At 47.1% G+C, this 23837-nt stretch overlaps 1 protein-coding gene across 1 annotated transcript; it reads left to right on the top strand.

Annotated features, from left to right (window-relative positions):
• The first annotated feature begins 1226 nt into the window (after positions 1 to 1226).
• Positions 1227 to 23279, top strand: CKMT2 (creatine kinase, mitochondrial 2). Its single transcript, XM_030968905.1, has 9 exons — positions 1227 to 1381; positions 3540 to 3738; positions 4664 to 4759; positions 8963 to 9184; positions 12336 to 12421; positions 14916 to 15039; positions 18312 to 18446; positions 18830 to 18955; positions 23160 to 23279. Exons 1-9 carry the CDS (start codon positions 1227 to 1229, stop codon positions 23277 to 23279), a joined length of 1263 nt encoding a protein of 420 aa, XP_030824765.1.
• Positions 23280 to 23837: the final 558 nt, after the last annotated feature.

Here is a 23837-nt window from a genome sequence, read left to right as displayed (position 1 = left end):
TATTTACTAAGACTATACTAAAAGAAAAGAGAAAAGAGTCACCAGAAAGCTAGCAAAAGAAAAGAACAGAATGATCATAAAATCTTGTTAATCTTGTTAATGATAAAATCTGACTGCTCACAGCCTCGACACAGCTGGCTGTCATTGGTCATCAAGTAAAAACAGTTTCACACGCTAAGTAAACAATTCTCTTAATCACATTCCAAAGCAGCAAAACAGGGAGAAGCTGAAGCTTCTCAGCTTCTCAAGAGAAAAGATCCCAGCAAAAACATTTTTCATAAAATATATTGTCTTGGTTTGGAAAGACAGGAGCCTGCTAAGGAAAGCAGGAGCCTCCCCTGAAATGGAGAATGTAAACCCTCCCCACCCCTCCCAATTGCTATAAATTTTAAATTAAGGGGCTCGCAGGCAGAAAATATGGGAGCAGGAAATAACAGTTCTTTAATAGGGAAAGGAAAAAATGAAAGGATAAAATAAACAATGCAGTGCACTAGAACAGCACTGACAGAGTCAGAACCCAACCTGACACCCTGTGGGTCAGGGCGTTGGTGGCAGTCCCATTGGAATTGTGGCTCAGCCCTCCCGCAGTGTCAGGGGTGGTTCTGTTGGAGCAAGGGGGATCTGTAGAGAAGGATGTATTCTTCCTCTGGAGATCCAGGGGAAGGAGAGGCAGCTGCTGTTCCTCTGGGGAATCCCATGGAGAAAGCCGTGCTGGTGTCTCAAAAACCTCTGGATTACATCTGGGTAGGAATGTTTGAAACCTCAGATTGTATCCAGGTAGCAATGTTTGAAATCTCTGATTATATCCAGGTAGGAATGTTTGAAGCCTCAGATTGTATCCAGGTAGCAATGTTTGAAATATCTGATTATATCCGGGTAGCAATGCTTGGCCCCTCCCTCTGGGCTCACATCTCCCAATGGGATGCTGTAGTCCTTATCAGCCATGCAGGGACATTCAATGGCTGTTATCAGCAATGTCCCCTCCCGAGCAAGGTGTGATGTGGTCACTCAGAGAGAGAGATAAGGCAAACTGCCCACTTGACAAAGGTAATCTGCCATAGAAATGGTAATGGAAAACATCTTGCATTGCAATCTTCAACACACGTCTGTGCCAACCACCTATCACACAAACTGCACACCAACTGCACTGCACTGACTCCCGCGGGCTGCGAGCAGGGAGTGATCTGGGGCTGGGCTGACCGCGGCTGTGCTCCTTGCAGAGAGGAATGGCTGGCACCTTCTGCCGTCTGCTGGCCGGGCGCGCGGCGCCCGCGCTGTTGGCCGCCGCGGGCACGGGCGCGCTGGCCACGGGCTACCTGCTGGGCCAGCACAACTCCGTCAGCGCCGCCGTGCAGGAGAAGAGGAAGCTCTTCCCGCCCAGGTAAGCACAGGCGGGCAGGGAGGGGGGGCCGCGACAGCAGCACAGCCCCAGCTGTGGGTGTGGGATGCAGGGCCAGCGCTGCTGACAGCGCCTCTGAAATGAACACGGGCAGGAGACTTTTCTCCTTTTTAATGCCTTTATTTAAGGCGATCAGCTTGGGTGCAGAGAACCAACTGATCCATGCTCATGCCTCCGCTGCTCCCAGGAGTGACTCGTCCTGACCAGTGGACAAAACCACACTCTTCCTCCTCCCAGGAGAAGAAGGAAGAGGCAACTTTGTCCACTGGTCCGTGGGCAGAGCTGGGTGTTCCGCCCTCACCAGAGCATTGGGAAATCCCTTGTTCTTTGAGTCTGACCTTCAGGGTCCTGCCTCTAGCCACAGTTGTACATAAAGCAAATCACTACCAGTACAAGATAGCTGGGGACTGACAGAGTTGAAAAATCCCTTGCTAAAGCCTAATATCTTTATTTTCCCTGGCTTCATTCACCCTGCTGCTTTCTGGACATAATAATGCCAAATTAAACCAAACCCTGGTATTTCAGAAGAGGCATTGCCCAGCTGGCAGGACACACAGTCCCTCTGATCTCCACCTGGGCTGTGAGCTACAGAGCACCTCTTCACCTGGACTTAAATCGCTGTCTGGCTGAACAAATCAGTGCTGGGGCTCTTTCCTGCCTGGCTGAGATGTCCCAGTGGGGCTCGGTGCCCTCTCAGATCTCTTTGTGCCCCATTTCCCTGACGGCCCCACAGCACAAAGCACAGTGCAACACGGGGTTTGTTCAGCACCAGCAGCTTCCGTCCCTCCTAAAGCCCAATGCAGCATGTAAAGCAAGGATAATGACACTTTTAGCTTCACAAATTGTCTGGGGCGGTGTCACAATCCACCCTTACGAACGGGATTAATGATGGTTCATTAACTGATCTCAGAGTGCAAAAAACCGACATTGCACAGGGGTTTGCAGTAATAATATAAAAAAAAATGCACCTTTATTGAATGACCACAGCAAATGCCTTAAGGGGGATGGGGGAAAAAGGGAAAGAATAGGGAAAAGAGAGGGAGGAAGCAAGGTGCCCCTTCTCCTTTCACTGGGTTCAGTGTCCCATGGCAGCAAACACACCTGGAAACAACAGCTTGGCAGGCCAGAAGCTCTGCTCAGGCCTCAGGATCTTGGTAAGCAACCATCCAGGATTCCCACCAGGGTCTTTTCGGTGGTCCCAGTTTCTGTCCTTTCACAGATCGTGAGGCAGATGAGAGAAACTTCGGACAGAGACTCACAGGTGACTGTCCAGGGCACACAGTAATCCCTTGGTATTGGAAAAATACCAATATAGCTGGATGGGATGTGCCTTGGCTTGTCTGGCCCTTGCTGCTTGACCAAGGGCAGCAGCTGTGGTGTTTCACCCCACAGACACCTTTGGCCAGCTGGGTGTGTGGTGTTTCACCCCACAGACACCTTTGGCCACCTGGGTGTGTGGTGTTTCACCCCACAGACACCTTTGGCCAGCTGGGTGTGTGGTGTTTCACCCCACAGACACCTTTGGCTGGCTGGTGTGTGGTGTTTTACCCCACAGACACCTTTGGCTGGCTGGTGTGTGGTGTTTCACCCCACAGACACCTTTGGCTGGCTGGTGTGTGGTGTTTTACCCCAGAGACACCTTTGGCCAGCTGGATGCTGCAGCTGGGTGCATGGAGACCAGCCCAGGCTTGCAGGAGCTCAGCTTTACCTTGGTGGAGAAGCTTTAAGGCCATGGTGAAGGAAAGGAGTCGGTTCTGATGGAGGGTTTGGATCCAGAGCTTTATCCTGGCCCACAGGCCTCTGAATGCAGCAGCAGCTCCAGCAGAACTCCCTGAGCCCGTGGCTGCTGCTCCTTTGAACCCCGGGGAGAGGGGCAGGGAAGGGGTGGGGAGCCACCAAGCAGGGACAGGAGGGGAGGGACAAAGGGACAAAGGACACCTGGATGGCCCAATGTCCCCCAGGGGTAGAGGGCGTCTTTGGAATTCGACGCCCTTCTGTAATGCCAGGATTGACAGACAGTGCTGGGAGGGGGCAAGGGAAAGGAGAGGTGGCTGACACAGCTGGGGAAGGAATCTTCAGGGAGAAACCTGGGTTATTTGAGGCAAACCACGACATCACACCCTGCGTTCTGTCCCTGCAGCGCTGACTACCCCGACCTGCGCAAGCACAACAACTGCATGGCCGAGTGCCTGACCCCGGCCATCTACTCCCGCCTCAGGGACAAGATGACCCCCAACGGGTACACCCTGGACCAGTGCATCCAGACCGGGGTGGACAACCCTGGCCACCCCTTCATCAAGACCGTGGGCATGGTGGCTGGGGACGAGGAGTCCTACGAGGTAAGAGGATTGTGCGGGACTGGCCGGGTCTGTGCTCGTGCTGCTGTTCCCATCAGATGGACACAGATTCCCAGGAAGGAACATGCTCCTAAGACAAGTTGTGTCCCTGAGGGTACACTGGGGGCAGGCTTGTTTTCTCCACTTCTCCCTACTTTTCCACATTAGGAAAAGCAGGAACATGTGGCATTACCACAGGTGCCCCCTTGTGCTGCAGCTGAAGGTAATAAAATGAACCTGCTTGGCAGCAGCTGCTACCTGCCTCCAGCAGCTCTCCTCCTTCCTGCAACTAAACCCAATTTATGGGAAAACTGTCCAACTCTGAGGCACACCAAATGAACCTAATGTGGAAATCACATTGCGAAGCAGCAGAGGCAGAAGCAAGCAGAAATGTCTTCTGGGCAGTGCCAGGCATCACTTTGGGTCACGAGGAAAACTGAAGACAAACAGCATCAGGGTGGACAGGTCATTTAGCTCTGCAATGAGAAGTGGAAAGCAAAAGAAAGGCCTCATTGTTACTGACCCTATGGCCTGTTCCTCTGCAGCCTCTCCAGTGTCCCCGTGAGGGTGGCCTGGGGCATCTGCCACTCCAGACTCCCAGCCCCTGGCTTTGGGGTGCCTGTGCAGATGTGCCACCTCTGCTCCCCTGCAGCGGCTGTGCTGGGGCACACCTGAGCCAAATGGCTCTAACCAGGACTGTCCCCACAGCAGGGAAGACTAGGGGTGCTCCTGCATGGTTTAGAGCCAAGAGGCAAGAGGCCGGGGGCTCTGGGGGTGTGTTCTGTTTGGCAGTGCACCCCAAACCCCAGCCTGGCAGCTGGGTCCCTGTCTGTGGTAACGGCAGACAGGAAACTCTGCCTGCCTGCAGCTGCTGTGAGGATGTTTCTGTGATGCTGCAGACTCTCTCTAGATTCTCTTGCCTCCTCAGGTGTTTGCTGAGATTTTTGACCCTGTCATTAAAGCCAGGCACAATGGCTACGATCCACGGACAATGAGGCACCACACGGACCTGGATGCATCCAAGGTAGGACTGAAATACAACAACGAGACAGGAAAGGCTCTGAGGTGCTTATTCCAGAGATGATGCTGTGTGCAGCAGTACTTTCCTTTTCCTTGATCCAGCTGTGAAGGCTCAATTTCAAGTTTAATGAAATTGGGATGCCAGTCATGGCCCTGCCAGCTGCATCCCTTGTTCTCAGCAGGGAACTCCTTTGTTTGACTTCACACTCCAGCTTATCTGCATGACATGCTGGGTGTCAGGTCAATATATTTTATTTCTTCCCGTGTCTCCATCCTGCTGTTTCACATCCTCTGATAAGATTTTAGTATGTCCTCCTTAAATTTAACAAGATATTCTCAAATTGTCCTCCAGTGCTCTGGTTTGTGTCACAGTTTTATATATAATATATATAATATCACTTGGACAGGTTGGTCAGTGGATGGCCTTACACTGCTTTTAGTTACACAAAAGCCTTTTTTACATCTGATGTTTTGCTAAGGTCTGTAACACAGTGTTGGAATGCCAGGCTCTCTCTTGCACCAAGGGTCAGGGTGAATAATATTCAGGAAATGTCTTTGCAGTCTCACTCTGAAGTTTATTATCCTTATCTATTACAAACTCATGAGATGTGAGCTCTCCCTAACAGGTTGAGAAAGTGCCTCAAAACGGTGCCTGTTAAAGGCTATTTAAGTCCCATTTACCCAATAATAGTAATAAATTATTGAAAATTACCCAATAAACAGTTGACATCCATATTATTTCTGCTTCTAACCCAATTATGATCACTCAAAATCCACAATGCAGACATCTTTCACCCTATTAGAGAAAACCACCCAGATTTTTGAAGGGGAAGGACGAAGAAGGTGCAAAAAAGACACCTAGCCCACACCCAAAATTCTCCATCTTGGCTCCCATATACTAAAACCCCAAATCTAAGTTTTTTCACCCTGTGAGATCACACATTTCTAACCAACTACACACCTGTGCTATTAATCAATTTTGAAAACCTTTTCCACAGCCTCAAGTCAAATGCAGTGTTCCCTTGTGGGTCTGTGCCTTTCAGCACAGAAAATTTAAAATTCTCGGCATCCAGGGTTCCAACAACACAGTACATTCCTCACACTATTATTTCCATAAGCAATACATAGATACTGTTATAGATGCATATTATATGACTGGCTCTTCATGAATATTAAAGTGAATACTATATGTGTTATGTTGGAAAGTTATGCTGGATTAATCTTTTTTAAGTATTGTGGTAAATACAGTTTTTAGGTGATAGCATAACATTAAAATAGAAACTATGTGATGTAAGATACTTTTTGTAACTAGCTCAAGGAATGGAAAAGATAACCAAGAAATTCTTTGCATTATCCTAACTGGATAGAGATAACAAAAACAGACACAAAGATCCCAAGAAAAGAATTAGTGATTGCCTCCTTATTGGGAAAGCTCAGACTTTGAGGAACCAAGAAGGTTGATTTACAAGATGGGGGGGAGGCTAAAATTAAGCAGAAACACCCTGGTTTGAAAGGAATGTTTGAATCATGTATGAGATATATGAATATGCAAAAGGCTATAGCTTTTAAGGAGTAATCCTTTGTTAGCAAGGTGTGCTTTGTAGCAGAGTACCAGGCACCCAGACATCCATAATTCTTTGCTTTTTATTGTCTCTTATTGTCCTAATTTTTATTACTGCTTTCATTACAATTAAACTTCTAAAATTTTACACAAGTGAATTTCTTTTTTCCCAGATATTATATTCATTACACTACTACTTCCACGAGCCACACAGTGCACACTGAAGCTGATAGATTATATCATACTAACATGCAGCTAAAAGGAGTTAAAATTGATACTATATCGAAAGAGTTATAATCACTAAAAACATGCATAGACTAATACATGTTATGAATGAGGTTCCTATATGTCTAATTTAATAAATCAAGAAATTAAAATTTAGCAGCAATTTTGATCGAGCAGTGATTTTATATAAAATGGTACAATCAAAAATGGTCAAGCAGATACAAAAACAAATTTGGTGGTGGTTTGGGTAAAGCATAAGCAAAACATTGATTGGGGCATGGGGGAGATTTTTTCTCACTCTGACTCATGTACAAAAGGCAAAATGATCCAAACACAACTTACGTACTTTATGCTAATACATGTTCATCAATATTCTCCTGTAAATCTCCTCCTATTTTTGATTCTTGAAATCTGTGTCACCGTACTGCACAGCACATGCTCCAGTTGTTGCTTAGGGGTCTTTTGGCTCTTCTGATGAAGGATTCTCCTCATCATCACTGTCCTTTGAACAACCCCACAGGCTGCACATGCACCCCAAGTCTTGTGTTATAGAAGCCAGCATTATATTCCAAAAATAAGCCTCATTATTTCATAGATACCTGGAATCATCCCAGTTTTGTCAATTTCAAGGCTGATTCTCTAATTATCCCTAGGCTTATTGGGATGTTACTTATGTCATACTACATCCTGCCTTCTATTTTCCCGTGAACATCTGAAAACATCTGTTTTGTGGCACTAATTACATCTCCTTTTCCTCTATTACTTTTTTATTGTATTTGCGGGGTGCCCTGATGAAGGAAGGAATGATGGATCTGATTCCATGTTCTCAGAAGGCTAATTTATTATATTATGATACTATACTATATTAAACCATACTAAATTATACTATACTAAAGAATACAGAAAGGATACTTACTGAATGCTAAAAAGATAATAATGAAAACTCATGACTCTCTCCAGAGTCCCAACACAGCTTGGCCCTGATTGGCCAAACAGTGAAAACAACTCACATGAAACCAATGAAACAATCATCTGTTGGATAAACAATCTCCAAACACATTCCAAAGCAGCAAAACACAAGAGAAGCAAATCAGATAATATTGTTTTCCTTTTCCTGAGGCTTCTCAGCTTCCCCAGAGAGAAATCCTGGGTGAAGGGTGTCACTACATGAAATAACACGATGTGGACACCCTGCTGTTCTCAAGGCAAAAAAGGGAAGTTTAATTCTGATTACAACATTTATAGATTTCCAAAAGTGACAGTCGATTGGAGAGTGACAGTGGATTGGAGGCTGACAGTGCCACCTCTCCAATGACACTGGACAAACAAACAGTCCATCAAACTTCTCCTCCATAAAAGAACACAAAACAATAAGTTATTTACAGAAAGTGCTCAAGAAAGTTCGTTACAAGAATGTAAACATCAGAAAGCTTAGAAAATCTTTAACAATCAGGGTGACAAAAGAGATTTTTCAGAAAATGCGAATGCCACACTTTTTAACAAATATTTTCCAAAATATATAACCGATACAGTTACAACGGTTAGCGTGAATCACACTGGTTTATCACGCATGTGAACGCAAAGCCAATATTATTGGGTTGTTTTCCACCGCAGATTTATCACACACATGTTCTATTTGCCCAATTATCCCATCATCAAAAAAACCCAAACAATATTAAAGGTAGCAGCAATTTTAATTGAATAGCTTAGAATATATAAAATCAGATACACTTAAATATTGACAATATAATTTGGGTAAAATAAGGAATAATTTGGTTCCAATAATAGCGCATAAGCAAAAAAAAATAACCACATGGGGTACAGAGTGCAGGGCTTTCGGACCCTTGTCACTTCACATACAAGCTTGTCAAGCAAAAATTCCCCCTTTTATGCCATATGTCAATGCCATCTCCTCCCATTTTCGATTTATCACACTTCTACCTCCATCCTCATCACCACCTTTGCCGCGCATGCTCCACCACTCTTTCAGGTGGTCGCACCACTCTTTGGGGGTTGTCACTGATGAAGGCCTCTCCTCTTCCTCGATGTCCTTTAATTCACCTTTGGGTTACACACGCGCACCAAGCTAGTATAATGTTAGCCAAAACTAACATAATATAAGATAATATTATATTTAAGCATCAAAGCAATAAATCTCATATAATTAACATTTTCCTGGGACCCAACAAAATTTTCCTTTCTTTCTGTTAATTTTTAGTAACTGTTATCTCTTGCTTTTTCCTGCCTTGAACATCTGCAGGAAAAGGGCATTTCTTGGCATTACACCTTTTAACTGTTTTATTATTTCCAAATGTTAATTCCTGCATCGATATTGATCACTGTTCTGATTTTGTCAGCACCAATCATACCGATTTACCGCACACCTAAGTGTGAAAGCCAGTACCGTGTTTTCCCCCTCAGATCACCCACGGGCAGTTCGACGAGCGCTACGTGCTGTCGTCGCGGGTGCGCACGGGGCGCAGCATCCGCGGGCTGAGCCTGCCGCCCGCCTGCAGCCGCGCCGAGCGCCGCGAGGTCGAGAACGTCGTGGTCACCGCGCTCTCCGGCCTGCGCGGCGACCTCTCCGGCAAGTACTACAGCCTCACCAGCATGACCGAGCGTGAGCAGCAGCAGCTCATCGATGTAAGTCCGCCAGGTGTGGGATTGACAGGGGCAGCACGGTCGGGATGGATAGAGATGAGAGATCTCTGAAGCCAGGGCTTGGAATTTGGGGTTTATTGCAAAGGGCCCTGGGTGCAGGGCCCTGCTGGGAGCTGCCAGCCACAGCTGGAGCAGGCCTGAGAGAAGAGAGAGGGAGAGAAGATGAGAGAGGATGAGAGGGTAAGAGAGTAAAAGCATAAGAGAGTAAAAGGGGTAAGAGCGTAAAAGGCAAGAGCTAAGAGACAAGAGGTAAGAGACAAGAGGTAAGAGTGTGATGTTCCCGTTACAATACAATAAATAATCTTCTGTGTTGAATATTCTGATTCTCGCTAACCAATCTAGGACAACATACAACTCATATAGCATTTCCATACAGCCTATAACAATCACTACATTACCATACTGTGTTACATTTTAAACCCTAAAAACTCCTCTTTGGGCCCCTTCTGCTAAGCTGGCAGGGTCTGCTCTGACCCTTGGGCCTGTCTGCAGGCAGAGGGTGTTGTTCCATCAAAAGGGGATCACCTTCACCCAGCCACACCATTGTTTTCCACTTGTTCAGTAACTGAGGGATCTCAAAGCTTGCTTTCATTTCAATCTCGCTTATAGTTTCCATATTCCCAAAGTCTTTTGCCAGACAATCACATTTATAAGGCTTTCCTGTTTCATCTTCCCCACCACGCCAGCAGCGCCTGCGCAGGCTCGGGTTTAGTTTAATCTCCGCTTTGCCCCGCGGCACACTTCGCTGCGGAGCCCAGTGGGATAACAGCATCATTAACCTGTGCCTAATGGGCTGTCAAGGTCTGTAATTTAGCGAGCCACCCAGGGTCTGTGTTTCTGATAAGCACATCAGTGTGCGGGTCTGAGACGTGGATTTATATTCCAGAGAGTGAGGCCAGTGTCAAATCAAATCCACGTGGCTGCTGCCACCTCTGTGGACAAGTAAAGAGGTAAATTGAGGATCATCTCCTTGGTCATCTCCTTGAGCAAACTGATACTTTCTATATTAACCATTCTAACTGAATGTATTACACTGAGATAGGTTTTACATGGTATCTCTATTCCATTCTGTGGGGATGGGGGGCTTTGCCTGTGATTCCTCTACATCAAAATGTAGAGGAATTCCTCTACTAATTCTACTTTCCCAAAATTTGGCTGTAATTTCATAAATGAACACTACACTAATTTTAATTTCCCAAAAGTGGCCATAGCCTATTGCACCCAGATGACCCTTTCCCAGCCCTGTCATTGTGCTCAAGGAACTGAAGGACCAGGCCCATCACAAGAGTTTTCATGGTCACACAGATGGAAAGACAAGGATTTTCATCATGGATTTTGTCACAGCATGTGACGTGTCAAACAAAGCTTGAATGTGCATTTTAAGTGTCCAAAGGAATGGCTGTACCCTCTTAGCTATACTCATGGCACATTATTCCATAACATCGACCAAAGGGGAGCTGATGAAGTAACATAACTATTTATAACCCTGGAACCAGGTGTCTGGATTAACCAGGAGTTAAGAATTTATGCAAGGTCAATAACTTTTTAAATTGAATGTCCCTGGTGATATGTTTAATGACAAGATGTTGATGACCTGTTGCAGGTTTTATTTTAAGCAGGAGACAGCTCCTCAGGATGTAGAGGTTGAAACGAGAGCGTGGAAAATGTAATTCCTTCATGGTTTAAGGCTAAATCCTGTGGGAAGCTGAATAGGCTTCACTGATTCAGCATTTTATCTCATTTTGTTTTGTTTCATGATTGATAACACAGATTCGTAGAGATCAGACACTGATGATGTAACCTGAGATTCATTCCTTACCTCACACCAGCGCTTACCCCTCCAGCACCTCAGGACCTGGCACCTCTGTGGGACCAGGCTTCCTGCCAGCCTCAAAGGCACCATCTCAGCTCTGCAAGATCAGAGTTTTTTTCAGTGAGATAAATCAGGGCTACTTGAATTGCACTCAGCACAGAAGGTGTTCGGTGTTTTGCAGATTTGGGCCATATGCTCATGAGGAAAAGTAACATCTCTTTTCTCGCAAAAAGGGGGATTTTTGTTTCAAGCAAAGTGTCAGTTGGAGCAAGCTGAGGAAGGAAATCTGGTGTCCCTCTGAAGAACAAAGAGAACTCTGCACCTTTTCTTCCTGCATGGTTGGAGTTTGGCATGCACCGTGTCCATTGCAAAGCATTCAAAGATGAAAATCTAAGTGAAATAAGGAAAATAATTATTTCATTCTTCATTAAGGGAAAAATTAACTGAAGCACATCAATGTGTCTACCATGTCATATGCCTTCTGGATAGATTGCCTCACTATTTCTAGTTAAGCCCTAGGTTAAAAAAAAAAAAAAAAAGAATAAAACCAACAACACTGCTAGCAAAAAACCCTCGACATTTGATATGGCAGTGTTCCAGGAATTAAGAAATACTAGTTTTTTAGCACACACATGAAAATCAATATAAAATACGTCTTTTCTTTGAGGGGGAAAGAACCCAAAGCAAATAGTTTTAAAAATTCTAAACTATTAGGCACGGGGCAAGCTGGTGGCACAGCATATGCTACATTTATTAAGTCACAAACAGCGTCTCTGTTAAGGAACATAACAAGCCTGTGATTCCAAAAGGCTGAGGTTAGCACTGATTCCATTCCTACTTTGAGTTCATGCTCAGCATAAATATCTAAATCTCCATGCTGGAGAAGTATCTTTTCAGAACTAGCACTTTTTATCGTTTGGTGTTTGTTATTTTTTCCCCCAATCTTTAAGAACTCATTGACGTCTCCTATACTGGAATGTGTCTGAATGCAGAGATCTCTGGAGCCAGGTCCTCCAGAGCATCCTTTGCTGTGTCCATGTTGACTTAGGCACCAGCACCCATCCCTCTCTACATTTGAAAAATGTTTTTGGCAAAACATATCAGCCAGCATCTGTGAGAGTTAAGAACATCCCCCGGGTAAAGAGATTTTAATTTTCAGCAAAGGAACCAGATTCCCAGGCTGTACTGTGTGATTTGCTGGTGCTTCCACTGCCCTCACAAGAATGTACTGGACAGCATTACAGTGCTTCCTGGATAAACTGGAGCTGTGTTCTGTTTTCTCTGTCTCTCTGCCTCCCTCTGGCCCTGTCCTGTGCCCAGGATCACTTTCTCTTTGACAAGCCTGTGTCCCCTCTGCTGACATGTGCTGGGATGGCCCGTGACTGGCCGGACGCCAGGGGGATCTGGTAGGTTCTGTGCCCTGCAGGCTCCTGTGTCCTGCCCAAGGATTGTCTTACAAACCCCCTTGCTTGTCCTAACCCTGCACGAGCTCAGGCCCCTCACTCACAGCATGCCCAGTTTGCTTCAAAAAGAGAAAGCTTTTAATTCCTGGGGCTGAAAGCACCCCTTTCCTTCCAAACGAGCTGGATGAAAAGGGAAGTTGGATTTCCTGCTCTGTTCTAGGTTTGTTTCTACTGCCCCAACACACTTGATATTGGCCCCAAATACAATATCTGCTGTGGAGATGAAGGGGTAGCAGCTCTGAGATGAGAGCCCAAACCCACAGCAGAGGATGGGACAGCTGTGCAGTGCATCCATCCTGCTACACTGCAGGCATTGCCAGGTGCTTTAACCCTGGAAACACAGGCAAAAAGCATTCTGAGGAATCACCTAGTGTGAAACCTGATCACCCCCAAACCCAGCGACCTGCTGGAAAACTGTGAGGATTTTTTTAATTTCAACCATCTTCCTATGAGATTCAACAAGGTGCAGATTCCTTGGTCCCCACGGAAGTCTGAGGAAAAGGATAAAGCTTGAGGCATCCATTCATTGTCTCTACAAACAAACAGAAGTACCAGCAGCATAATTGCTATCCAGGGATTTCCTGAATAAAACAGACCTGGGTTTTGGCTTCTTTTACATGTGACATATCAGGGAGAACAGAAGGAAAAAAATTAGTGTGATTGGAAAGTACTTCTGTAAGCCACATCTTGAAAATCTGCCTTTCTCTTGCAAAAAATTATTGTCAAAAAGCGGGTACATTGTGGAAATAATTTTGCTTTTGATGCTCCTGTCCATGTCATGGGCCGCAGGACAATTTCCACCAACAGCACTGTCAGCAATGGCACAGTTTAAATGCATGGTCCTGACAGCAATGGGGACACCTGCTGAACTAAAAGGGGAAGGGAGTTAGGCCAAGCTCAGACTATTTATAAAACCCTCCCTCAGCATTAGTGCACTGAGGAGGAGGTGGCTGGGCCTGGCCTGACCCCAGTGTCAGGGCACAGGATGTCTGCACCTGCTCAGCATTGCCCTGGCCAGCTTCAGCTGCAAGAAGAAAAAGGAGACGCAGCAAAAGACCAGCTGAAAGTCAGGCTCTCAGTGATCTTGAACTTTCACTTTCATGTGCCTCAAACCTGGTGGTATTTCACTGCTGGCACAAATGAGTCTGATCCCATCCATCCCCCTCTACGCGCTGTAGGAAGGTGTCAGGAGCCAGCACCTCCCTCTGTCTGTCCTGAGCAGCCCAGACCCTGCCAGGGGGCTCACAGACCCTGGCACAGAGCCCAGAATGCCCCTGTGGGTTTGATTGTGACCCATGGAGCAAGTTACCAACCCTAGATGAAGATCTGCAAGGCACAACAGTTTAAGTAGAATATTAGTGAATTTATCATGGGGTGGAAAAGAAGAGTTTGGGGTTTTTAGAATGGGGGTTCAGGAGGCAAGATGGAGGGATCTGGGCATGTCCAGCCTTTCTCCTTCTTCTTCTTCTTGGCCTCCATCCTCTGGGTGATGATGGCACTTTTGGATTGGTTTAGAGTAGAAGCTCACTGTCTAACATAGGTGACAGGTATTGGGAAGTCACTGTAAATATTGTACACGTAGTTTTTAGTATAAAAAGATAACACCACCCCGGGGCAGGCAGAGTGCCTCTGACTGTCCTGCTGAGCAGACCTGGGCAGGACAGGAGAAAGAATTTTATAGATAAGGAACAATAAACAACCTTGAGACTGAGAAATGAAGAGCTCTGACTCCTTCTTCAAGCGCCAGGCTGGGAACAGACACTTCCTAGCACATCTCGGGGTCACTGTGAGCAGCAGAGGCCCCGACAGGAAGGCAGGAGTAGGAGACTGGCCAAGCAGAGGAGAAGGCAGGAGAAGTGACCCAGCACCTGACAAAGCCAGCCCTGACTGCCTGTTTGAGGCAGGAGTGGGTGTGCAGGGGTTCTGTCCTTTATGGCTGAGCAGGGTCACTGAGGGATCCTGACACATCCCTTGAGGGATGCAGACACCCAGTGCTCCCAGGGACACTGGGGTTTGAGGCAGGGGAGGACAAAATTAAATTAAATTAAATTAAAAATTAACTCAGTACACATTCCTTGGGTCCCAGCAGCATGCAGGTGTTTGGGTTTTCTGAGCAGAACCCTTCCCTGAGGACAGAGAGGGCAGAGCTTGGCTTCTCCCTTGGCTGCATCCCCAGCTGTGCTCCTGAGGGAGGGTCCCAGCAGCATGATTTGACCAGAAATCTCTCCTCACACTGTGCCCTGTAATGCCACAGGGATGCATGAGGGATCCAGTGGTGGAACCAGCCCCAGTCCCTCACTCCAGACAGCAGTTTGATTATGACACATTTAACATCTCTGCTGCTTGGGAAGCCTGTGATAAAGCTAAGGATGCTGACAGTTATTTCTCAGGGCTTGCCTTTTTAAAGATATTAATTTTTTTCTCCCCTCTTGGCTAGGCACAACAATGAGAAGACATTTCTCATTTGGATTAATGAAGAGGACCACACCAGGGTGATCTCCATGGAGAAGGGTGGCAACATGAAGCGTGTCTTTGAAAGATTCTGCCGCGGATTAAAAGAGGTAGTGTCTCAGTGAGTTCATCATTCCTGCTTGTTCACTGCTGTCACCCCTGCTCACTGTGGTTCCCACTGAGCTGACATCTCCAGGGGCAATGAAATGAAGAAATGAAGTCACATCAATCCATGCAACAACCCACATCAACACAGCTAAAGCAGGAAACATGGGCAGATTAATAGCTGAGTTGTAGGGGAAAATAAATAAATATCCTGTAGTTGCAGGCCCCCAGCTGGGTAATAATTAGCATTGACTCCTCGATTCTCAGAAGGCTGATCAATCTTTTATTATACCACAATTATTAAGAAACTCCTTACCCTTACAGACAGTCATGACACAGGGGGACCCAACTGGTCCTTGAATCCAAACACCATCACCATTGGGCAATTAGGAAACCACCCTTTGGTAAACAAATCTCCATAACACATTCCACATGTGCACAACAACGGGTGCAGCAAGTGCAGATAAGAATTGGTTATCATCATTTTCTGTGAGCTTCTCACAGCCTTCCCCAGGACAATGCCTGGGAAAGTGGTGCACTGCTCTGTCGCCAGAGAGCTGCTGCCACAATATACCTCCTTCCTTCCTTCCTTCCTTCCTTCCTTCCTTCCTTCCTTCCTTCCTTCCTTCCTTCCTTCCTTCCTTCCTTCCTTCCTTCCTTCCTTCCTTCCTTCCTTCCTTCCTTCCTTCCTTCCTTCCTTCCTTCCTTCCTTCCTTCCTTCCTTCCTTCCTTCCTTCCTTCCTTCCTTCTTCCTTCCTTCCTTCCTTCCTTCCTTCCTTCCTTCCTTCCTTCCTTCCTTCCTTCCTTCCTTCCTTCCTTCCTTCCTTCCTTCCTTCCTTCCTTCCTTCCTTCCTTCCTTCCTTCCTTCCTTCCTTCCTTCCTTCCTTCCTTCCTTCCTTCCTTCCTTCCTTCCTTCCTTCCTTCCTTCCTTCCTTCCTTCCTTCCTTCCTTCCTTCCTTCCTTCCTTCCTTCCTTCCTTCCTTCCTTCCTTCCTTCCTTCCTTCCTTCCTTCCTTCCTTCCTTCCTTCCTTCCTTCCTTCCTCCTTCCTTCCTTCCTTCCTTCCTTCCTTCCTTCCTTCCTTCCTTCCTTCCTTCCTTCCTTCCTTCCTTCCTTCCTTCCTTCCTTCCTTCCTTCCTTCCTTCCTTCCTTCCTTCCTTCCTTCCTTCCTTCCTTCCTTCCTTCCTTCCTTCCTTCCTTCCTTCCTTCCTTCCTTCCTTCCTTCCTTCCTTCCTTCCTTCCTTCCTTCCTTCCTTCCTTCCTTCCTTCCTTCCTTCCTTCCTTCCTTCCTTCCTTCCTTCCTTCCTTCCTCTCTCTTCCATTTTGTGCCTGCAGACTGTGGGAAATCATAAAAGAAGCACTTTATTTGGGTTGTTTGATTTGCTAGATTGAAGACTTCCTTTGGCCCATCCTGCTGGTTCTTATTTCTGAGGCTGGGAGCAGAGTGGAGGCTGCTGAGGTTGTGCACAGGACTGAGGGTTCAGGACCCACTATTTTGGGGAGATATGGGGGTTTGTGATTAAAATACTAAGAACTGATAGTCAAGGCTCCTGGGTATTATTTTGGTATAGCTAATCACAATGATAAGAAAGGCTTCCTGGGACAGGGTGTGGGTTAAAACAGTTTTGCCCAGACAACACAGGTATGACTCAGGTTGGGTCTGGGCCTGGTGCAGCCCTCTGACCTGCTCTAGCACAAAAAAAAGATGATTTACCAGAGAAATAGAGCTTTACTGTGCCCCACAGGTAATATCAAGGAACCCTGTAATGGTTTGGGTCAGGGTTAGGGTTTGCGGTGGGTTTTGGGGCACAGAAAAACAAAGCCATCTGATTTATGCTCTGCTGGCAGCAAGGTGGTTACTGAGAGTTTCCAGGGTGGGTTTGCAGGCACACCTGTGAGACTCAGCAGTGCACAGGTGGTGACACAGCCCCCAGGTGCTCTGCCTCTCGTGCCAGCCTGTGGACATGGGCATGGAAAGTGGTGGGGCAGCTTTGGGAGCTGTGCCTTCAGCAGGTGTCTGGGGCAGAAAATCAGGTCTAGTTTCCCACAACATCCATCGTGTTACCATCACAAAACACAGATATTATCCTAGGAGAGTAATTTATTCTGTATCCTCCTGCAGACCTGAAGTGTTTAGCTACGTTCATAGGACTCCTGTGGGCATGAGCTGGTTTATGCATCCAGTTCTCCTCAGGGGGAGACGAGAACTCAACAGAAATTGTACTGGGTTTGCACAAGCACAGATGGGTGAACAGAGTACCAGGTTATTCAAAGGGCAGTAGACCCTTGTGATTTTCACTCTCCTGTCAATTCTGGTCAGAGACCTACTAATGAGAAGTCTTATCTACAAGCTGTATTGTCTCCTTATAATGGAAGTGTGGCACTTAGAGGCCAAATGTTCTCTTCAAGGAGTCATGACATCAGCTAGAAAACAACACAAAACTCATGTTCAGTTCCCTTTGTTTGCTTTGTAGTGTTTGAGTCCTTTGGGGCCCTGTGTTTCAAACTTGGTTCAAAATTACTAAGTTATAAGCAAATGGCAAAAGCCACAACTCTTAAGTGAAGACCTGGCTCCACGGGCCAAGGCTTTACCAAAACACGTCGACAGGGAGTTCTCTGGTGAAGTGGCCAAGAGCCTGCAAGATAATTTCTTGGATTATACTTTTTTCTGACCCAGAGATGGGGCAACTGAGAGGTGTTTTCAAAACTTTGATTCCATTTCCAGTCTCATTTGAAGGGTGAGACAGTACAGATGTTATAATTCACTCCATCACAATCAGAAGCCATCTATTTCCTAATTACAATACACTGTAAGCATTTCTTGGCCTGCCAGCTTTAGCCACGCCATGCTGTAAATGCCTTAAAGCCAATTAGCTAAAATCACCCCTTGTGGGTGTCACTACAGTGCATCTTTCACAGTTCTGTTTCTCCAAAGCATCTTATTTACAAGGCCACCCTTTGAAACTTGTTTCTAGCTTCATTTCTCTCTCAGCAGTGTCTGTCCGATTCCATGGCATTTCCAAGCCAGCATTTCTTGTCTCAAAGTTTGCACACTGTGTGAGCCTTCTGTCAGGCTTTGAGAACACTACAAATCCATTTCCCACATTAGTAGTCATGAGAAGGCGGTGAATAAATCCTTCTGGTTACCTGAGGAGTGCAAACATGTATCACACCTAGACCAGACTGCACCCAGCTGTAAACTCCTGCCACTCCACTGGCACCTGGCAATCAGACACTTGTAAATCTGCCCCTTTCTGTTTTGTTTCTGTGCCCACCCAGGTAGAAAGGCTGATCAAGGAGCGGGGCTGGGAGTTCATGTGGAACGAGCGCCTGGGCTACGTGCTGACCTGTCCCTCCAACCTGGGCACGGGGCTGCGCGCAGGCGTCCACGTCAAGCTGCCCAGGCTCAGCAAGGTACACGGCTCTGAAATGGGACAAAAGTGACATAAAAGTGACATGGTTTAAATGCGACATGAGCCAGCTCTCCTGGGGTGTAAGGGAGCAGAGGAGAAATGACAGCTTACGGAACTGCACATTAAAAGGATGCGTGTAACAAGGCCTGGGGATAGTGCATGGCTAAAGGAGCATGCTGTAATCCTGCAAATTGCTGCATTTGTTGTGGAAATCAATCTGCTTAGTGGGAAGCCACAAAGAGGGGCTGAAACTGAAGGAGTGAGAGAACGCTCCAGCTCTGCCTGTCCTTGCGGCAGCGCTGTAAGGATCACAGCATCGCAGTGACTCTGCTCAAACACACAGTGGGAGGCACAGTGGAAACTCAAGGCTGTTTCTCCTGGCAGGACCCCAGGTTCTCCAAAATCCTGGAGAACCTGCGGCTGCAGAAGCGTGGCACCGGCGGGGTGGACACGGCAGCTGTGGCTGACATCTACGACATCTCCAACCTGGACCGCCTCGGGCGCTCTGAGGTAAACTGCTCCTCCTGGGGTTCCCTTCTGTGTTTTCCCCCTGCTTTTCAGCTGAGATCTGTACTGACACGGGCCAGTTTCCCTCTGCTGAGCTCAGTGGATCCATGGCTGTGACCGTGTTCACAGGGGTCTGAGGATGAGGGAGGAGACGAGGATCTGACTCCATGCATCAGAAGGCTGATTTATTATTTCATGATAATTAATACATTAAAACTACGCTAAAAGAATAGAAGAAAGGAATTCATCAGAAGGCTACCTAAGAATAGAAAAACAAAGAATGATAACAAAGGCTTGTGTCTCAGACAGAGAGTCTGAGCCAGCTGACTGTGATTGGCCATTAATTAGAAACAACCACATGAGACCAATCACAGATGCACCTGTTGCATTCCACAGCAGCAGATAATCAATGTTTGCATTTTGTTCCTGAGGCCTCTCAGCTTCTCAGGAGGAAAAATCCTAAGGAAAGGATTTTTCATAAAAGATGTCTGCGACACCGTGGCAGTTTTTACTGCTCGTGAATCTGGTCCAGTGGAAATGCTCACTGAAAGGAGAACTGTTAACGTGCATGAAGTGCTTGATAAATACTCCTGTCCTGGCAGTGAAAAAACCCAACCCTGAGCAAGCTGCACAAATATGGCCATGTGCTGAGGATCTCCATGAGGGTATGCAGGTGCTCAGTCCTAACCCACACAGGGACTCAGGCACTAGAGCAAGACTTGGTGAAGGGCGTTGTGTTCCTTTCACTGCTGAGTCACACGCTTCCTCCACGGTTACACAGCAGCACAAGGCTTCCACCCACAGCGACTGAGGAGCTGGGGCTGTTTTCACACGTCCTCTGTGGCTCTCAGACAAGAGAGCTGTGCGGTCTTAGTGTGAAAAGCCAGGTGTCTCCTAAGGAAGGCAGGAGCCTCCCCTGAAATGGAAAATGCAAACCCCCTGACTCTGAATTATTGTAATTTTGAAATTAAGGGGCTCTCAATGATATGGGAGCAGGAATAACAGTTCTGTACTAGGAAAAATAAAATAAAAATGAAATAGTACAAACAACAAAAACAAACCACAGTCAGAGTGAGAACAGGAGCTGCCCCCTGTGTGTCAGGGGTGTCACAGCCCCATCCCATGGGGGCTCAGCCCTCCTGCAGTGCCAGCTGTGCTGCTGCTGCAGCAGGGATCCTGCACAAGGGGGGAGTTTTCCTCTGCAGCTCCAGGGCTGCTGCAGATGGGCCTGGGCTCCCTCTGGCAATGCAGGGCAGCAGAAAGCTGCTCCTCTGGCAATGCAGGGGGCAAAGGCTGCTGGGGTGTCCCAGAGCTCAGATTGGATCCAGGTAGGAATGCTTGGCTCCTCCCCTGGGCGCAGCATCTCCCCATGGGATGCTGGAATTGGATCAGCCCTGCAGGGACACTCAGTGGCCATGGACAGAAGGTAATTAATAATTAATGGCCCACGGACAGCAGAGATCTCCTGGAGGGAGGATTGGCTGTGGCACAGATAAAGAACACTGCCCCACCTGTTTTTAACAGATGGTGGTAGAATACACAGTTCTGCTTACATCTTGCAGATGTGTTTACACCAGAGATTGAAATCAGGGCGAAGATTTAATAGTGAGCCCTGAGCCTTCCCTGTAGGGCACAGGCTGCAGTGAGGTGGGTGCACCTCAGATGTTTGCTGCAAAGCCATTTCAGAGAGAAGGAACATTTGTAGGGCCAGAGTGTGGAAATGACCCTGCAGCCTGGAGCAGCTGCTCCCCTCCTGGCAGCTCAGCTCCCACACCTCATTCCACCTTCATGCCTAATGATTTTATGAGCCAGAGCAGCTCCTAAGAGCACAGCTAATGAGTGCTGCTCCTCCCACAGCTCTGACTGAGCCAAACCCCGTGGCTGTGGCAGGCTGGATATGGATGCAGGCTGGTCCTGGTGCTGCAGCCCAAGACCTGGGGCTAGCCCCATTCTAGGCAGGTTTTCATAACAGGAAAACATCCCTGGGATAATGCACCCGGGTGACAGCAATGTTAACCCAGCCCACAGCGTCCTCCCTTCCTGGCTCACCTGCCACGGGGACAGCCCAGCCAGGTGAGCACTGCTCTCCGATCCAGATGTGCCTCTGGATGTCCCCACGGCCATGGACAGATGTCTGGAAACTTCAGACATGGAAGTTTAATGCAAGCTTCTGTGCTCCTTTGGATCTAGAATGACATAAGTAACGGGAAACAAAATAAGTAAGAGTGAAATACTATTAAGCGGTATTATTTGCCAAAACAGCCTGTGACAAACACATCTATTAACACCTGAGACATCATCATGTGTGTTTGATATTAAAGTAACATTAATAACAAAAACCAGGATTACACAGGATGACAAATTGAGTCCTGCTGACAGACAGCCTAAGCCTACACATTTTTGCTTACATGAAGAGTTCCACGGAAGTCAGTGATGCCTCCTACAGCAAGGGTCCAAAGGATTAAGGCAACACATAAGACACAAGCCCTACCTTGGAGATTCTGAAATCTAAATAAGACAAGACATACTCAAGGGGATAAGAAAAGTTTTATCATAGGATAAATTTTTTCAGTACATAATTAAATAAATGCCATTATGTGATAAATGTGTTTGCAGAACTGAATTATGCACCCAAAGGGGCAAGATAAAACTGTTTGTATTCCTGTTCTGTTTCAGTTACTGGTCAATGCAAACTTAATATGAAATTTGTTTTCTTATGGAGGCTGCAAATTCAGACCTCTGAATTCCCAACACAGCTAGTCTGTAAAAGACAATAAAATAAACTGCTAAGCTGCTGAAATGCTTTACAGTAAAAACAAATCCCTTGAAAATCAGCAACTACCACAATAAAGAGACAATGGGATTTGGTCTTCACACTTAGTCTCAACAAGCCAGTTATTAAAGGTTGCTAATGAACCATTTCATGGAGATTAAGAAATACCAGCTTTACCTTGCTGCCTCACAGTGCCACAGGGTCCGTGGTCCTTAAATGTCACCTGTCTGCTGGGGACAGGGCCCTGTTGAAACAGGTTACAAAGACACCACCACCCCTTGCCATACAGAATTATGAATTTTGGTGCTGCTCTGGGCCTGGAGTGAATCCCACCCCTGGCAGTGTCACTCTAATGCTTGGAGTGGCTGCCTAGAACAGGGGCTAGACAAGATTAAGGGAATAAAAGCAGCAATTTATTAGAGGCCTTCAAAAGGTACAGTCTGGGCTGTCAAAAGCCTCCAGTGGGCTACACCCAAGGTGGTTGATGGTCATGAGTTTTTCATAAAGGTAAAACTTTGGTCCATTTGCATTTCAGGGGTTAATCCTCCAATTACAGCTTCAGGCAATGAAGTCATTTTCTCCAGGTGTGCCCCCCTCAATTCACTGTTGTTTGCATCTGAGACAATAATGTGTCCTTGAGTTTCAGGCCTAGAGAGGAATTGTTTTGTCTGATTAAAATGCGAAAACAGGGTGTGGAGTTTAGAATTTTACAATAAAGCCGTACAGGATCTAAAAAATATAAAAGCTAAATCCCAAGGCATTAACTGAGGAGCTGGGAGCAAAGCAGTGCTGGGTGCAGGATGAGCCCTGAGCTGTGTGCTGAGCCTGCTCCCAGCTCCTCAGTTTAATGCTTGCAGGATGTGTGAGCACAGAGACATGAAAATGAATTGGGAGGGATGCTGGCGCAAGGAGCATGTGTCTGTGCTCACACATCCTGCAAGCACGGGGTGTTTTGGGCTTGGGAGCTGGGGAGACACAGCAGTGACTTCAGTGCTGGCAGGGCTGGACACTCACAGCACAGCTGCTCTGTGCCCTCACCCTCGTGCAGAGTGGGGAACACTCGGGGCCAGGCATCCCTGCTCAGCAGCCCCCTGCACCCTCTCGGGGTCATGTTTGAAACAGGTCCCTCAGCTCCTGCCTGAACACTTCATACAGGGACTTTTGCGCGGTTGGTTTGTTCCTGTGGGAGCACAGTTTGGTGGAAATAGCTTTAGGGACCTAACTGAAAGAGACTGCTGCTCAGGGCAAACAGGAGAAGGGAATGACTGTGGCTTTGCACAGCGGGTACTCCCTGCGCCAGAGGAGGTGTGAAGTCTGCGACCCTCCTCAGTTTCAGCTTTGTCTTCTGCGGCGACAGCACAAGCCAGCTTCCCACTCTGCTATAACAGATGAGCTAAACCCTCTGCTACTACAATTCTCCTCTTGTTGTTGTAGGTGGAGCTAGTCCAGATTGTCATCGACGGGGTCAATTACCTGGTTGACTGCGAGAAGAAACTGGAAAGAGGCCAAGACATCAAGGTGCCACCCCCCCTGCCTCAGTTTGGCAGGAGATGAAGTTGCTGGTGATGGCCGCAGCTGAGGGCAAATGTGGCTGCCTTTGTGATGGGAAGGCACCCCTGTACATCTCTGTATAAATGCATTGTGTAATAAAACACTGCCTGACACCTCATGTCTCCTCCATGCCTGGCTGCACTGGCACAAAGTGCTCTGGGTGCAGCTTCATTGGGGTGCACCCACACAACAACCTTGGGACGCTCTTTTTGGGGGGACTGCTTCCCTCTCTTGGCTGGTGATAAGAAAGTACCACTTCAGCTGTGCAAAAAGCACAAATCTCTAATTCTGTGCAGCACTTCTGGACATATTTACAATGCCATCCTGCTCATTTCTGCCCTGTGCCCTTGGGCTGCAGCAACCTGGCCCAAAACCCAGCAGGCAAACCAGCTTGCTGATATTCTGCATCCCACCTGAACCTGCCCAGCTCCAGTCCCCTCCTGCAGCTCTCAGCTTCAGAGCTAACAGGGTCTGGCTCAGCTGCCACTCCCCAGAGTCCCTGAGGATGTGCTGCCACTCCAAGGGACATCTCCATGCTCACCACGGTTCACGTGCTCAGCA

Source organism: Camarhynchus parvulus, chromosome Z (genome assembly GCF_901933205.1).
Source record: "Camarhynchus parvulus chromosome Z, STF_HiC, whole genome shotgun sequence".
Classification (NCBI taxonomy): domain Eukaryota; kingdom Metazoa; phylum Chordata; class Aves; order Passeriformes; family Thraupidae; genus Camarhynchus; species Camarhynchus parvulus.
This window is presented reverse-complemented; position numbering and strand designations above follow the sequence as displayed.